Source organism: Xenopus tropicalis, chromosome 6, assembly GCF_000004195.4.
Source record: "Xenopus tropicalis strain Nigerian chromosome 6, UCB_Xtro_10.0, whole genome shotgun sequence".
In the NCBI taxonomy this organism is placed as follows: Eukaryota; Metazoa; Chordata; class Amphibia; order Anura; family Pipidae; genus Xenopus; species Xenopus tropicalis.
The window spans coordinates 148,979,888-148,998,207 of record NC_030682.2 but is presented as its reverse complement, the minus strand read 5'-3'; the positions used below and the strand labels follow the sequence as shown (position 1 = coordinate 148,998,207).

Sequence of the window (18,320 nt, the reverse complement as noted above, 5' to 3'; positions counted from 1 at the left end):
GTCTCATATCTGTCCCAAGCTGCTAAAGAGGGCTTTCCGCCTAACGCGTTTCGCCTGACGGGCTTCCTCAGAGGAGTAATTTGCTGTGCGTCCTTCTCCTTAATTTAACCTAAAACATGATATGTGTCCCACTCCTGTACGTTGCATTACGGCTGCTTCACAAGGACACACAGAAAATTAAGCCACTGAGGAAGCCCTTCATGTGAAACGCGTTGGGGCAATATATGCTTTTATATTTTATTAAACTAAGAAATGTGCTTTCCCTGCTCACTATGGTGTGTATTCATCAAATCACCTGCATGGAACAAGGGGTTTGTGGGTACCCATCCACCCCTGTGCACTATTAATCACTGGGGGAGTTACAGTTCAACAAGAACTTTTTTTGAATACAATTAAGTTATTTGGTTCTGTGCTGGGTGTTGATTTTCTCCTTCTCACGTATAATCAGCCCGGATAAGGGAGTTTGTTTAATAAAGGTCTAACACCGGCTTTTGTATTCATTGGTTGGCTTTACAGGTCGGCCCGTTGCTTCTCCACAGATCACTTGCTCTAATTTATGCCGTGTTTGCACTTTCAAACAAAATACTCCTCTATATATAGTTTTGTTGTTTCTATCCCTCTGGGCTATTCTATCCGCCTGTGAGATTGGGTAGAAGTCAATGACAGATTTTTCCTTTACAACAGGAAGATCTCTCTTTGCTTTGTTTTTCAGGTTTTTTTGTTACACTGTCATTTGTACGACAATAAGAAAAAATCTGAATGTCAAAGGAAACTATCCCCCCAAACAATGTCGGTCTCTATATAAATATATTTCATAAACAGCTCATATGTAAAACCCTGCTTCATCTAAAAACCATTTTCATATAAATTTACTTTATTAGCAGTATGTGCCATTGGGTAATCCTAAATAGGAAACTGCCATTTTAAGTACTAAGCCCCGCCCCCTGGGATCATAGGAGTCACAGTGCACACAAACAAGCCAAGGCACACATACATGCTAGGCCCCATCAGCCAATGAATGGGCAGAGTTCTGCCTGTTGCTCCCACACTACTTCCTGTTACAGTTAGAGCTGCATCACTTCCTGTCAGCTGATCTCTGAGGGAGCACACAGCCCATCACTAAATGGCGGCTCAAGGGAAAGGATGTAAAAGGACAATATTTACTGATATATATATTCCAGTTTGGGGAGATTCTTTAATAGGAAACTTAACATAATATAAACTGTCTGTTGGTTACGTGTTCATTCTGGGGGTGTAGTTTTCTTTTATTTAATGCCCCCCAAAGTGGTAATAAGGAATAGTTCATAGGAATACTGGAACAGAACTCTCAGGGTATTTGTCACAAACTTCAAATACTTATGTGAGCAAAATAATCTTTTTTTCGTAATGCAGTGTTTACAAATAATACGGTAATATTATGTTTAAATGAGGGGATGTGTGTCTTTATGGTCAGTAGGGGGCAAGAACTGGCCCAACAGCCCTATCTAATGCTGTTATGTAAAGGCATCAGGGCATCTTTATTAACACAGAGGGAAGTCAGAACCTTGACCCCCAATATTGCCGCCAAATGATGCTCCCCCAACCCTAAGCATAGGGTGTTGGGGTACAGTAACCTGAATTAGGGTTCTAACGAGGATCATAGTGACCAGTTTAACATGGAGTAGGATGGGGTTGAGTTAATGATTCTATCCCCATGGTCCCAAAGGATCCATTGTTTGCAACTTAAAGAAGAGATGAGGGTCAATGATACAGTATGGGTATCCACTGGGTCCCATATTAGGCACCTTATAGTGATGAGCGAATTTTTTCGCCAGGTATGGATTCGCAGCAAATTTCCGCATTTTGCCATTGGCGAATTGTTTCGTGAAACTTCAGTGAAAAATCAACACGGAAAAATTTGTCTAGAGCAAAAAAATTTTGTCACGTGTCAGATTGGGCGTGGTCACATTAAATTCGGCGCGGGCGCGTCAGGAAAATGTGCGGTCGTGTCAAAAAAAGTGCAGACACTGAAAAATAGACGTGTACAACAAATACGTTTCGAGAATTTTCTTGCCGTTTCGCAAATTTTATGGCAAAGCAAAATGGGACAGATTCACTCATCACTACTCGTATACAATGATGAGCGAATTGGTCCCGTTTTGCTTTGCTGAAAAATTTGTGAAACTGTGGAAACTGAGGAAAAATTTACAAAACGCGGCTACCACACAATATTTTTGACGTGGCTGTGACTTTTTTTAACTACAACTTTTTTGTGCGACTTCTTCTTTACATTGTGGATTTTTTCACAGCTGATTTTTGCGCCCGTTTCCCTAAAAAATCCATGTAGAATTTTGCGTCAAATCCATGTCTTATAAGTCATATATGTTGGATCTTTATATCTTAGCAGTGAATGTGGCACGGCTTGGAGACGTCAGACAAAGCTCCACATACGAACCTCATTACAGCGCTGAAACAGCTATTGATGGAATTATAGAGACTGATATCTCAATACACCCCTGTACCCACACCTTTGAGGACAATCCAGCTTGGTGGCGGCTGGACCTGAAGAAGGTCTACAAGGTTGATTCTGTGGTCATTGTGAATAGGAGAGACTGTTGCAGTGAACGTCTCATAGGAGCTCAGATCCGCGTTGGAGATTCAGCAGATAATAACAACCCAGTGTGAGTCCAAATCATAATCTTTATATTAGGGATCATGCTTGAACCTGAGTGAAGCTATTGGACACAAGTCTATTTTGGTTTAGATCATGAAACTAAAGCTCATTAAATCCATTACCAACCCAGTGTAAGCCTTGTATTTGTTGTACAAATGTCACATATGTCAACTAAGCTCAACTGGGACAAGGTTTTATTATGGCGGAGGGCAAAATTGCATATTTGCACTGTACTTCCCCTTACATTCTATGTAAAATCAGCATTTTCGTCTACCCATTGACTATAATAATTATGTTATTGCCTCTTTTCCCAGTTGTGGTACCATCTTTGATGTCTCAAAAGCCACCATCACTATACTCTGTAATGGGCTGGAGGGTCGCTATGTGAGTGTGGTTATACCTGGACGGGAAGAATATCTCACACTCTGTGAAGTGGAGGTCTATGGGAGGGAATCCAACAATGTAAAAGGTAAAGCCTGATGGGATGGGGTCTTAAATTACAATTAACACCCATTATATGTTATACATGTTAATGTTGTGGCTGGCCAATGATGGAATAAGTCCTAAAGTTTTAAATAGAATGGCAGAGGTCAATGTTTATATACTAAAAAAAACTTGAAAAACGGGAAATATAGATATATTTGTCAATAGATATGAGGGTCTTGAACTCCAGAATGGGTTTAAAATTAGTTAGAGAGAGACCATGAAGAAGGATGGTACTGAATGAAGTCATAGTTAGAAGATATGGGTTCAAAAACTGACAAGAGAGATACTGTAGATCAGTGCTGTCCAACTTGCGGCCCGCAAGAGGGGGGACCCCCCTCTGTGTGGCCCCCCACCTGTCTGGCTGCTTTGATGGCTTACCTTTCAGTAAGCATTAAATGGTATCAGTACTGAGATTAACTGGCCCCCTGCATGGTTCTCACCTCAGATTCAGGCTGTAATCCCTCTGTATTGTTTAAAAATGTAATCCCCTGTGTTTTTCACACCTTTTAATACCTGCATTGTTCAACCCCTGCAGTGTTCACACCTCAGGCTCAGGCTGTAATCACTCCCATTGTTCACTTCTTCACACCTCAGACATAGGTACTGTAGGCAGAGTATGGCACATACAGCCAGCATAGGGCAGGTAGAGTATGGCACACACAGGCAGCATAGGTCAGGGAGGGTATGGCACACACAGGAAGGGTAGGGCAGGCAGAGTATGGCACACACAGTCAGGGTAGGGCAGGCAGAGTATGGCACACACAGGCAGGGTAGGGCAGGCAGAGTATGGCACACAGAGGCAGCATAGGGAAGGCAGAGTATGGCACACACAGGCAGGGTAGGACAGGCAGAGTATGGCACACACAGACAGCATAGGAAAGGCAGAGTATGGCACACACAGGCAGGGTAGGACAGGCAGAGTATGGCACACACAGGCAGGGTAGGACAGGCAGAGTATGGCACACACAGGCAGCATAGGTCAGGGAGGGTATGGCACACACAGGAAGGGTAGGGCAGGCAGAGTATGGCACACACAGTCAGGGTAGGGCAGGCAGAGTATGGCACACACAGGCAGGGTAGGGCAGGCAGAGTATGGCACACAGAGGCAGCATAGGGAAGGCAGAGTATGGCACACACAGGCAGGGTAGGACAGGCAGAGTATGGCACACACAGACAGCATAGGACAGGCAGGAGTGCTGCCTGTGTGTGCCATACTCTGCTTGCCCTATGCTGCTTGTGGGAGGTGAACCTGGCAGGGGTTTGTTGTGGGAGTTTGTTAGCAGTTGGAAATAGCCATTAAATGGTCCCCTAAGGTGTGTAATTATGTACTGGGGGTTGCTCTGCTATCCACAGGGGAGAAGAAGGCATATGGAATTTAAGGGTATATCTTAATATGACACAATTCTTTCACATATGAATGATGGTTGATATCCCCACAGTAAGGACCAAGCATTTGGGATTTTGCTGTGCTACCACCATTGTGATAAAATAGGTGTGGTTTGAAGTGGGTGTGGTTTCAAAAAGGGGAGTGGTCAAAACTGGCTTCCATTAGCGGCCCTCCACCATGTATGCTAGAGAAATTCCGGCCCTCGGCACCGTAGAAGTTGGACAGCACTGCTGTAGATGGTAAAGAAGCATGATAGCAACTGAAGAAGTACCAAAAAGATTAGAGTTACAGTGATTGGGTCGTACTATTGGGTCGTCATTGAGTCATTGAGAAGAATGTAGGGATAAATGTTTCTTCCAGTTAGAAAAAAATAAAGCCATTCCTCTTCTAGTCCCTCTCCTAGTAATGTATTCTGTTCTCTTATATGTCTGCAAGAGTGGTGGGAAGAATGCAGGCAATCACTTTATTCTATCTTTTAGCAGTGAATGTGGCACGGCTTGGAGACGTCAGACAAAGCTCCACATACGAACCTCATTACAGTGCTGAAACAGCTATTGATGGAATTATAGAGACTGATATCTCAATACACCCCTGTACCCACACCTTTGAGGACAATCCAGCTTGGTGGCGGCTGGACCTGAAGAAGGTCTACAAGATCGAGACAGTGCTCCTAGTGAACAGGAGGGACTGCTGCAGTGAGAGACTGTTGGGAGCTGAGATTCGGGTTGGAAATTCCGCAGATAATGACAACCCAGTGTGAGTCCTGATCACCAACTTTATGTTTCTTACGTAGTTGTTTCTTAGAAGAAACGTTATGCTTGAACCTTGGAGAAGTTAACGGACAAAAGTTTGTTTTTTAGTTGAATCATGAAACTGATGCTCATATCATATATTTTATAATCTGTAAACTGTTATAGAGGAGGGATTCTCCAAAACTATTGTACTGGCCTACATAGATCAACATGCTGATGGGAGGGGCCTAGCCCAGGGGGTAGTTAGGGCAAAAGTTTGTAGTACCAGAAGGGTACGAAATGTGTAAGGCAGAAAGGCGGAATACTTTTTTTGAGTTTGGGATACTTTAATAATATGGTTTCTAGATATGCCCTTTAATGAACTTACAAATGCTTGGAATTTTGCTTGTTGTACCGTTATATTCCCAATAACCTATAACTTCTATTAATTATCCTTATGTTATCTCTTTTCCTAGATGTGGGGCCATCACTAATGTCACCCAAGCCACCATTTCTCTGTCCTGTGACTGGTTATTGGGACGTTACGTCAGTGTGGTGATACCCGGGAGAGCAGAATATCTCACACTTTGTGAAGTAGAGGTTTTTGGGGAAGAGGCTAACAATGTAACAGGTAAGGCGCTATGGTAACACATAGACTAAATGTCAGCAGGTCCAAAAATGCACAAATAGCCATAATAAGGATAAAGGCTACAGCTGCAGGAGAATGCACCAAGCATATCCCCACTCTGGCTTTGGGTAGCCTCAAATAAAGAAATAAAGATGCTGTCTTTGAAGATTCTCATTCATCCAGGTCATTATATACAGTATCTAGTAGAATTAAGTCTATTGGACTTTCTGAGTTTTCTTGAAAACTGTACTGAAGAAGAACTGAAGAAGAGTGTTGAAATATTTTCAAGTCTAGTTGCTTTGTAACAACGCCAATATTCAGCAGATAGAGGTCATATTGTCTATTCCTGATATTCAAGAGAAGTGTACGCATAGAAGGTTATTTACTTCTTCCTGTTTGTCCAGAAGGTTCTCAGTCTATGATTACTATTTTATCTTAGCAGTGAATGTGGCACGGCTTGGAGACGTCAGACAAAGTTCCACTTATGAGCCTCATTACAGCGCTGAAACAGCTATTGATGGAATTATAGAGACAGATATCTCAATACATCCCTGTACCCACACCTTTGATGACAATCCAGCTTGGTGGCGACTGGACCTGAAGAAGGTCTACAAGGTTGATTCTGTGGTCATTGTTAACAGGAGGGACTGTTGCAGTGAGCGCCTGTTGGAAGCTGAGATTCGCGTTGGAAATTCCGCAGATAATGACAACCCAGTGTGAGTTTTCTATAGGTGGGATGAATCCACTGGTGTCCGAATAAATGTATAGTTTACTGTACCAGCATCTGCCTTTGAGAAGTTCAAAGAAAAATATGGTGTTGGGGGAGATATTGTTGACACCAGCAATATTACTAGCATGTTGAGATAAAATGTAAAGGGAGCCATAGAATTTTCATCACCTTATACGTCAGGTGTAAAGCCCTGGTCTTCATTGGGTCCATGTGTCCATGCCTGGTGCAATTCCGTAATCTGGTGCTTATATGTTTTCCCCAGCTGCGGCAACATCACCAACATCTCCCAAGCCACCATCACTCTACACTGTAATGGGACGGAGGGTCGCTATGTGAGTGTGGTGATTCCTGGGAGGGCAGAATATCTCACACTCTGCGAAGTGGAGGTCTATGGGGAGGAATCTAACAATTCCATAGGTAAGTACATCCAGGGTCGGACTGGGGGGTGAATGGCCCACCGGGGCTTCTGTCCCAGGGGCCCTGCAGGTGCCCCCAGCCAGGGGCATCCCCTAACCGCCACCCCCCCTCTGCAGGGCCTGCCACCCGACGTCCTCCTCCGAGCTTGTAAATTTGACGCATCAGGGGAGGAGCGGTAGGGAGGGGGAGCATCGGCAAGGGTCGGGTCTGGACCGCCAGGGCCCACTAGAGCCAGAGCCCACCGGGATTTTTCCTGGTGGCCCAGTCCCACCCTGAGTACCACTGGGAGCTGCACATTGACCAGATACCTCCAGGGTGCAACATGAATTGTAGGTTTTTATTCTGCCAAACAAGCAGTAGATTATGGAAATATATTGTCTTGCGTTTTGGTACATTCCACTGATTAAATTAGCAGCCAAACCCACTCAGTGCTTCTGATACTAAAGTCTCTATTCAGACTATCCATTCACTATTCATGGATGACAATTCATGACCCTGGGACAGAAATAAATGTCCAGAGAGTCAGAGAATCAGATAATACAAGGGAGCATTCGAGATATTTATCTGTTATTTATCTGTTATCTCTCAAGTCTCTCAAAGAAGATATTTGGGTGAACAGTGTTGGACTTGGGCGCCAGGGGCCCACCAGAAAACCTTAGACTGTGGGCCCACTCTGCAAACTATTTTTCATCCACTTACTCAACCTCTAAATTTTCCTATTTTTTTTATCTTTACTTACTATAATCTATTCTTCTACATATTTAGTTGATGTGTTCCCATAGAGAAATAGAAAATGACCATGAATTAGTCCAAATGGTTAGAAGCAGGACACCTGGGCCCACTGACACCTGGGCCCACCAGGAGTTTTTCTGGTATCCCTGTGGGCCAGTCCGACACTTTGTGTGAATCTAAGGATTATGGGTATGGTGCATTCCTACACAAAAAGTGTCAGCTTTAGATCAGTTTGGGGACCCAGTCAGTCCCTTTTCAAAAACATGAGCTTCAATCTAAGATCCCTGTTTTATTTTTAAGCAGTGAATGTGGCACGACTTGGAGACGTCAGACAAAGCTCCACTTATGAGCCTCATTACAGCGCTGAAACAGCTATTGATGGAATTATAGAGACAGATATCTCAATACATCCCTGTACCCACACGTTTGAGGACAATCCAGCTTGGTGGCGGCTGGACCTGAAGAAGGTCTACAAGGTTGATTCTGTAGTCATAGTGAACAGGAGGGACTGTTGCAGTGAGAGACTGTTGGAAGCTGAGATTCGGGTTGGGGATTCAGCAGATAATAACAACCCAGTGTGAGTCTTTAATGTTGCCTATTTCTTTCTATTGTTTTCTATAGGTGGGATGTATCCACTGGTGTCCGAAAAAATGTATAGTTTACTGTACCAACGTCTGCCTTTGAGAAGTTCAAAGAAAAATATGGTGTTGGGGGAGATATTGTTGACACCAGCAATATTACTAGCACGTTGAGATAAAATGTAAAGGGAGCCATAGAATTCCCATCACCTTATACGTCAGGTGTAAAGCCCTGGTCTTCATTGGGTCCATGTGTCCATGCCTGGTGCAATTCCATAATCTGGTGCTTATATGTTTTCCCCAGTTGCGGCAACATCACCAACATCTCCCAAGCCACCATCACTCTACACTGTAATGGGACGGAGGGTCGCTATGTGAGTGTGGTTATTCCTGGGAGGGCAGAATATCTCACCCTTTGTGAAGTGGAGGTTTATGGGGAGGAATCTAACAATTCCATAGGTAAGTACCACTGGGAGCTGCACATTGACCAGATACCTCCAGGGTTCAACATGAATTGTAGCACATTTGAACCAAAATACCTTTTTTCGTGCAGTAGCAGAGGTGCCAAACAAGCAGTATATTATGGAAATATATTGTCTGGCATTTTGGTACATTCTACTGATTAAATTAGCAGCCCAACCTACTCAGTGCTTCAGATACTTAAGTCTCTGTTCAGACTAGGCGGCACATTTACTAATCCACGAACGTCCGAAAAGCGTCCGAATGCGTTTTTTTTTCGTAATGATCGGTATTTTGAGACTTTTTCGCGAAAGTCGTAATGGCTATGCAAAAGTCGCGACAATTCACGAAAGTCGTAATGGCTATGCAAAAGTCGCGACAATTCACGAAAGTCATAATGGCTATGCAAAAGTCGCGACAATTCGCGCAAGTCGTAACGGCTATGAAAAAGTCGCGACGGTGACGAAAAAATCGCAAAAAATACGAAAAAGTCGCAAAATGTTCATTTCCAATCCGATTTTTTCCCATTCGGGATTCGAATTCGTGGATTAGTAAATCAGCCCCTAGAAATAACTACTCCATCCATTCTATTCATGACAATTCATGACCCTGGGACAGAAATAAATGTCCAGAGAGTCAGAGAATCTGATAATACAAGGGAGCACTCAAGATATTTATCTGTTATCTCTCATGTCTCTTAAGTCTCTTTTGAAGAAGATATTTGGGTGAACAGTGTTGGACTTGGGCGCCAGTGGCCCACCAGACAACCTTAGACTGTGGGCCCACTCTGCAAACTATTTTTCATCCACTTTTCATCCACTTACTCAACCTCTATATTTTCCTAGTTTTTTATTTTTACTTACTATAATCTATTCTTCTTCATATTTAGTTGATTTGTTCCCATAGAGAAATAGAAAATGACCATGAATTAGGCCAAATGGTTAGAAGCAGGACACCTGGGCCGACCGGGAGTTTTTCTGGTATCCCTGTGGGCCAGTCCGACACTGTGTGTGAATCTAAGGATTATGGGTATGGTGCATTCCTACACAAAAAGTGTCAGCTTTAGATCAGTTTGGGGACCCAGTCAGTCCCTTTTCAAAAACATGAGCTTCAATCTAAGATCCCTGTTTTATTTTTAAGCAGTGAATGTGGCACGACTTGGAGACGTCAGACAAAGCTCCACTTATGAGCCTCATTACAGCGCTGAAACAGCTATTGATGGAATTATAGAGACAGATATCTCAATACACCCCTGTACCCACACCTTTGAGGACAATCCAGCTTGGTGGCGGCTGGACCTGAAGAAGGTCTACAAGGTTGATTCTGTGGTCATAGTGAACAGGAGGGACTGTTGCAGCGAGAGACTGTTGGGAGCTGAGATTCGGGTTGGAAACTCCCCAGATAATAACAACCCAGTGTGAGTTCCACATTTCTTTTATCTTCTCAGCACAGGGGGAGGTTGGTATGGGGCATGGGTGGCCTTTGCATTGAGTTCCTTCAACAGTGACCCAGCAATGAATACAATGCCGGGGGCTTCACATCACCAATTACTGCTTGGATATCCATCAAGGATTCCTCTTTAAAAACAAGACCTTCTTTATTTCCTTATAAGAAATAATTCCTGGAGGTACAATAGGAACACAGACGACATCCTTGGACTTTAGTAGCTTTTGCCAAATGATGGTATTTGAGTTATGGCTGATAATGGTGCCTTTTACCATAGGCATATACAGTAACAGTAACCATTTCCAGTCTCTCTTTATACTCTGAAGTAGCTCTGCCGCCATGTTCTAATAAAGCAAGTTCATTGCACGTGAATTGCCCTTTGCTACTACTACTACTTCATCATAAATACCCGGTACATCTCATAGAAACAGTAGGCCAGGTATGAACCCAAGGCTGTATCGTCATTAACTTCAATGAACGTCAGTGCTACTCATTATTATTTATTATCTGGGCCCCTATCTAATCTTAGTTCAGCCAAACGTGAGTCCAACCTGTGTACAAAATCAGTAGTGCTCATACTGTATAGAGTTAGACACTGTATAATAATGTTACACAATGTGAATATAAGATCTCCCCCGGGTACTGGAGAATAATTTCATCTTTGTGTTGGGATAAACCAGGAGTTCCTAACTTTTGGGTTGGAACCCAGAACTGGGGCCCCATAGTGTTCAGGTTGGGTCTCCCTATATAATGGGATTTTTCTTTTCTTGCGATAGTGATTTAGTGAATATATCATACTGTCTATACAAGTAGCACTCTATAAATGAAATTATACCTACATACATACCTACCTACCTACATGTACATACCTACCTACCTACATGTACATATATACCTACCTACCTACCTACATGTACATACATACATACCTACCTACCTACATGTACATACATACCTACCTACATACATATCTACCTACCTACATACATACCTACCTACCTACATGTACATACATACATACCTACCTACATACATACATACATACCTACCAACCTACATACATACCCCTTTAATGTGAAAGATTGTGATAGTAATCACTCTCTTTTATAATCATTCTCTTTCTTGATGGGGTCAAGTAATTCCAGGTGCAAACAGAGGAAACATTTTCCCATAATTCCGTTGTCCTTCCCCCCAGGTGTGGCACCGTCACCGATGTCTCCCGAGCCGCCATCACTCTGTTCTGTAATTGGCTGGAGGGTCGCTATGTGAGTGTGGTGATTCCTGGGAGGGCAGAATATCTCAGCCTGTGTGAAGTGGAGGTTTATGGGGAGGAGTCTAACAATGTTACAGGTAAGGCCGGCTGGGAGTCGCACACAACTCCCGGTGTATTTGTACAATAAAGTCATTACATAACATGTTTTAATGCAATGTAACCTCTTCAGCCTCTACCCCTCACTGCCACTAGGAGTGCTGTGGCTAACAATTTGCAAAGGGCCAACTATCATCCGCTGTAAAATACTGAGCAGAACTATTAGTAGTGCCCCCAACTATTGCTAAAAGAGACCCTTTAATGTACAAACTGGTACCGAAGTGACCCAAACTGCCCTGTTAGTGTGATGTACAGTATATATATATCCAATATACCTGGCATGGTACATAATGGATGCCGCACATTTCTGCCAATCAAATCAATGTCCTTACTTACATTCTAACCCCGTATGTATTTACATAGAGAGAGTCAAACCTCAATTTTATGTTCCAGGATTTTACGTTTTTCCAAATTTTACATTTCTTCATGTTCTAATGAATTTCAATTGGGGGATCTGCCAGATTTAAGTCAGGTTTTCCCATATTTTATGGCATAATTTGGTCTTTTTTTTTTATACCTGTTTATTAATATGTTCATTTCTCCCACATTTTGTGTCATTTTTTTGTGGTTTTTATAGTCAAACCCTGATTTCACATTTTCCCTGATTTTATGGGTTGTTTTTATTTTTCCCTGGAAAATCTAAAATTTAGGTAAATAAATTTATTTCAGTGTTTGTAATCTGACAAATTGTATTGTGACAAATATACCGTACTGTCTTTTTTTCGTAATGATCGGTACTTTGCGACTTTTTCACAAATTGTCGCGACTTTTTCGAGCTCTCAATACGAAAGTTGCGACAATTCGCGAAAGTCATAATGGCTATGAAAATCTGTGACAATTCGCACAAGTCGTAACGGTTCAGAAAAAGTCGCAACAATTTACGGAAAAGTCGGAACGGCGACGAAAAAATCGAAAACAATACGAAAAAGTCGCAAAATGTTTGTTTTCCAATCCGAATTTTTCTCATTCGGATTCGTGGATTAGTAAATCAGCCCCTATGTGTCTAAACAGTTAAAAATCTGAATCTGACAATTCGCCAGATTAAACTTGCCGAGTTCATGTAGAAGCCAATGGCAGAGGCCCCTTCTCTCTTTTTGAAGTTCTTTCTTTTTTCTCAAAAACTTTGGATATTTCTCTGGGTTTTGTCTGAAAATTATGACTTTTTTGAATAAACAATTTTTCAATTTCGCTGTGAGAATTTGAAAAAGACGAGTTTTTTACGGCTTCTCTCTTGTTTCCACAGTTAACCTTGCCCAGTCAGGAGACGTCAGACAGAGCTCGGACTATGAGCCCCAGTACGGCGCTGAAACGGCTGTGGATGGAATTATAGAGACCGACATCTCAATCCACCCCTGTACCCACACCGACGAGGACTATGGACCTTGGTGGCAAGTTGACTTGAAGAAGAGATACAAAGTCCACACCGTGGTCATAGTGAATAGAAGAGACTGTTGCAGCGAGAGACTGTTAGAAGCCGAGATTCGTGTTGGAGATTCAGAAGATAACGACAACCCAATGTGAGTCCCAGATGCACAGAGGTCATAGGTTGCTCATATGTGTATTATGCCCCATAACCCCGCCCCATTCCATGTAACTCATGTAACATCCACAGCTTTCAGTTGTAATTATGTGGTAGTGGTTGCCCCTATCACCACATGTGGACACACCCATTAAGTGATGTCATAGAGCATACACATGACTACAGTTTTGTGACATCATACATTCCCGCCCAATTCATGATGTTAGCCCATTTGCTAACTATATATTTTTTTTTAATTTGAATAGAATTTTTAGCACAAAAAGAGAGAGACTTTTCCGAGTTTTGTGTCTAAACGGCTAAAAATCCGAATTCGACGATTCACCAGATCAAACTTGGCGAGTTCATGTAGAAGCCAATGGCAGAGGTCCCTCCCTTTTCCTTGCAGTTCTTTCTTTTGCCTTGAAACTTTTGAGATATTGCTGGGTTTTATCCAAAAACAATTCATAGATTCGATAAAGCCAGGATTTTCACAGCGACTATTTGAAAAAGTCGTGTTTTTACGACTTTTCTTGGAGCAAATTTTCCTTGCGACTTTTGTAAAGATTAGACATCCAGGAAAACGAGTTTAGTCAAATTTTAAAATAAAAAAAAAGAGAAATTATGGAGTTTTAGTAAATCTGCCCCTAAGTTTTCCCAGATTTACTATGCATCTAAACGGCTACAAATCCGAATCGACAATTCACCAGATTAAATTTGGCGAGTTCATGTAGAAGCCAATGGCAGAGGCCCCTCCCCTTTCCTCAAAGTTCTTTCTTTTGTCTCAAAGGTTTCGATATTTCGCTGGGTTTTATCCAAAAATAATTCATAAATTCAATAAAGCGACAGCGACTATTTGAAAAAGTCGAGTTCTTACGACTTTTCTTGGATCAATTTTTCCTTGCAACTTTTTTTTAGTAAAGATTAGACATTCAGGAAAACGAGTTTAGTCAAATTTGAAAATAACAAAAAAAGAGATATTATGGAGTTTTAATAAATCTGCCCCTAAGTTTCCGAGATTTACTATGCGTCTAAACGGCTAAGAAATCTGAATTCGACAATTAAAGTTAAAGTGCCAATGGCAGAGGCCCCTCCCTTTTCCTTGCAGTTCTTTCTTTTGTTGAAACTTTCAAGATTTCGCTGGGTTTTATCCAAAAACAATTCATAAATTCGATAAAGCCAGGACTTTCACAGCGACTATTTGAAAGTCGAGTTTTTATGACTTTTCTTGGAGCAATTTAGTTTTTTTAGTAAAGATTAGACATTCAGGAAAACGAGTTTAGTCAAATTTGAAAATAAAAAAAAAGAGAAATTATGGAGTTTTAATAAATCTGCCCCTAAGTTTTCTGAGATTTACTATGCGTCTAAATGGCTAAAAATCCAAATTCAACAATTGGCCAGATTAAACTTGCCGAGTTCATGTAGAAGCCAATAGCAGAGGTCCCTCCCCTTTCCTTGAAGTTCTTTCTTTTGTCTCAAAAGTTTCGATATTTCGCTGGGTTTTATCCAAAAATAATTCATAAATTCGATAAAGCGACAGCGACTATTTAAAAAAGTCGAGTTTTTACGACTTTTCTTGGAGCAATTTTTCCTTGCGACTTTTTTTTAGTAAAAATTAGCCATTCAGGAAAACGAATTTAGTCAAATTTGAAAATAAAAAAAAGAGAAATTAGAGTTTTAGTAAATCTGCCCCTAAGTTTCCGAGATTTACTATGCGTCTAAACGGCTAAGAAATCTGAATTTGACAGTTAAACTTGCCAAGTTCATGTAGAAGCCAATGACAGAGGCCCCTCCCCTTTCCTTGCAGTTCTTTCTTTTGTTGAAACTCTCAAGATTTCGCTGGGTTTTATCCAAAAACAATTCATAAATTCGATAAAGCCAGGACTTTCACAGTGACTATTTGAAAAAGTCAAGTTTTTACGACTTTTCTTGGAGCAATTTACTTTTTTTTTGTAAAGATTAGACATTCAGGAAAACGAGTTTAGTCAAATTTGAAAATAAAAAAAAGAGAAATTATGGAGTTTTAGTAAATCTGCCCCTAAGTTTTCCGAGTCTAAACGGCTAAAAATCCAAATTCAACAATTGGCCAGATTAAACTTGCTGCGTTCATGTAGAAGCCAATGGCAGAGGCCCCTCCCCTTTCCTTAAAGTTCTTTCTTTTGTCTTGAAACTTTAGAGATTTGGTTGGGTTTTGTCTGAAAACTCGACTTTTTTGAATTGTCGCATCAACATATCCGATTAAGATGGGATTTTTCAGCAACACTCGGGGAAAATTAATTTTGTCAAATTTAAAAATAAAACAAAAGTGAGAAATTCTGGAGTTTAAGTTAATCTGCCCCTAAGTTCCTGGCAAGTTGAGGCCAAAGACTTGCCCTCTGTGGGACCTTCTTCGTATCTGGCTCAATAAAAAACCATGAACCTTTGAATGAAAAATAATGTATTAAGTAAAAATAATAAATTGTGGATAATTGTGTTTTTCCCCTCAGATGCGACACCATCACCGACGTCTCCCAAGCGATCATCTCTCTCTCCTGCGGTGGGATGGAGGGTCGCTATGTGGGTGTGGTTATACCCGGGCGCTCGGAATATCTCACCCTCTGTGAAGTGGAGGTTTATGGGGAGAAAGCGGAAGTATTAGGAATATGAACATTATTATATGTTTCTGTCAGTTTACTCTAACATATACAGGTATGGAATCCGTTATCCGGAAACCCATTATCCAGAAAGCTCTGAATTACGGAAAGCCCATCTCCCATAGACTCCATTTTAATGAAATAGTGTTTATTTTTAAAACTAATTTCCTTTTTCTCTGTAATAATAAAACAGTACCTGTACTTAATCCCAACTAAGATATAATTACCCCTTATTGGGGCAGAACAGCCCTATTGGGTTTATTTAATGGTTAAATGATTCCCTTTTCTCTGTAATAATAAAACAGTACCTGTACTTGATCCCAACTAAGATATAATTACCCCTTATTGGGGCAGAACAGCCCTATTGGGTTTATTAAATGGTTAAATAATTCCCTTTTCTCTGTAATAATAAAACAGTACCTGTACTTGATCCCAACTAAGATATAATTACCCCTTATTGGGGCAGAACAGCCCTATTGGGTTTATTAAATGGTTAAATGATTCCCTTTTCTCTGTAATAATAAAACAGTACCTGTACTTGATCCCAACTAAGATATAATTACCCCTTACTGGGGCAGAACAGCCCTATTGGGTTTATTAAATGGTTAAATGATTCCCTTTTCTCTGTAATAATAAAACAGTACCTGTACTTGATCCCAACTAAGATATAATTACCCCTTACTGGGGCAGAACAGCCCTATTGGGTTTATTAAATGGTTAAATGATTCCCTTTTCTCTGTAATAATAAAACAGTACCTGTACTTGATCCCAACTAAGATATAATTACCCCTTATTGGGGCAGAACAGCCCTATTGGGTTTATTAAATGGTTAAATGATTCCCTTTTCTCTGTAATAATAAAACAGTACCTGTACTTGATCCCAACTAAGATATAATTACCCCTTACTGGGGCAGAACAGCCCTATTGGGTTTATTAAATGGTTAAATGATTCCCTTTTCTCTGTAATAATAAAACAGTACCTGTACTTGATCCCAACTAAGATATAATTACCCCTTATTGGGGCAGAACAGCCCTATTGGGTTTATTTAATGGTTAAATGATTCCCTTTTCTCTGTAATAATAAAACAGTACCTGTACTTGATCCCAACTAAGATATAATTACCCCTTATTGGGGCAGAACAGCCCTATTGGGTTTATTTTATGTTTTATTGAATTTTTAGTAGACTTAAGGTATGAAGATCCAATTAACGGAAAGAAAACGTATCTGGAATACCCTTCGTCCTGAGCATTCTGAATAATGGGTTCTATACTGGTACAGTATACAGAAGACACAGGAGGGGGCTGTGTGGGCAACCGGACCAGTCGGACGAACCAGTCAGATGAGCCTTTGATGTGATTCACATTCCTCGTTCTTCCCCCGGACACATCTCGGTGCTACATGAAAATATAATTGAATAAAAAGCATTATATTCTGTATATTTATCAGACAAACACTGCCCATATACAGGCACATTCACGTACAGTTTGTTGGTCATTGAATAAAAAGTTGGATTCTGAAACCCTATAAAGAAACCCTTAGGTCTATTCTTATTGCAGTGGGCGGAGCTAACACCAAGTACGTCATTGTTCTGTACTGGGACATCCCAAGGGGAAAAAAGTTGCAGAAACTACAATTTTTCTTCAAATTGTTGCTCCAAAGATGCAACTTTTTTTGAATTGTCGCACAAAAACCAGTGTCAAAAATACAAAATCTCTAACGTTTTGGGACAAAAGAAGGATCTTCCAGGGAAGGGGAGGGGCCTCTGCCATTGGCTTCTACGTGAACCTGGCAAATTTAATCTGGTAATTTGTCGAATTCGAGTATTAGCAATACTTTCAGCTCGAAGAATTCGGGGTTTTCGAATGTAAACTCGAAATTTTCGTACAATGGTTCAAGCGTCATCATGACATTTTATAAATACAGCAATGATCGGGTTTAATCCGAATTTATACCGTGTGGAGTTGATACGATTTTCGAGGCCAGAAAAAAACGAATTTGTAAACGGCTAAAAATCCAAAGATGACGATTCGCCAGATTAAACTCAGGTAGAAGCCAATGGCAGAGGCCCCTCCCCTTTCCGTTATCCTTCTTTTGTCGTGAAAATTTACAGGTTTCGGATTTTCAACGCAGGTTATTTTGTGCAATAACTCGAGTTTTCGCAGAGAAAAGTCACAACGACTTTTCTTATCAAATTTCTTAAAGTTTTTGTAAATGTGTCCCTTAGAGCAAAGCCTTGGAAAAGCTGAGACACACGTGGCCGGGGGCGGATTAACCGTTAGGCACCCCAGCCTATAGCCTAGGGGCCCATTTTACTTGCTTTATGGATATTGTTTTCAGATAAAACCCAGAGAAATCTCCAAGGTTTCGAGACAAAAGAAAGAACTTCAAGTTAAGGGGAGGGGCCTCTGCCATTGGCTTCGACGTAAAGTCGGCAAGTTTAACCCGGCAAATTGTCATATTCGCAATTTTAGCCATTTTGACGCATAGTAAATCTTGAAAAAGTTGCAACTTTTTTTACGTTTTGGCATAAAAAATCCAAATCGAAAAACCAAAA

At 41.1% G+C, this 18,320-nt stretch overlaps 1 protein-coding gene across 1 annotated transcript in view; it reads left to right on the top strand.

The window, feature by feature from the left end:
• Window positions 1–2,746: 2,746 nt before the first annotated feature.
• fucolectin (x-epilectin) overlaps window positions 2,747–18,320 on the top strand; it is a 47,099-nt gene continuing 31,525 nt past the window's right edge. Inside the window, exons 1-7 of the mRNA XM_031903216.1 lie at window positions 2,747–2,784; window positions 2,968–3,122; window positions 5,006–5,282; window positions 5,734–5,888; window positions 6,325–6,601; window positions 6,878–7,032; window positions 8,065–8,341. Coding sequence (XP_031759076.1) covers window positions 2,747–2,784; window positions 2,968–3,122; window positions 5,006–5,282; window positions 5,734–5,888; window positions 6,325–6,601; window positions 6,878–7,032; window positions 8,065–8,341 — 1,334 coding nt within the window. The remainder of the gene's footprint in view (window positions 2,785–2,967; window positions 3,123–5,005; window positions 5,283–5,733; window positions 5,889–6,324; window positions 6,602–6,877; window positions 7,033–8,064; window positions 8,342–18,320) is intronic.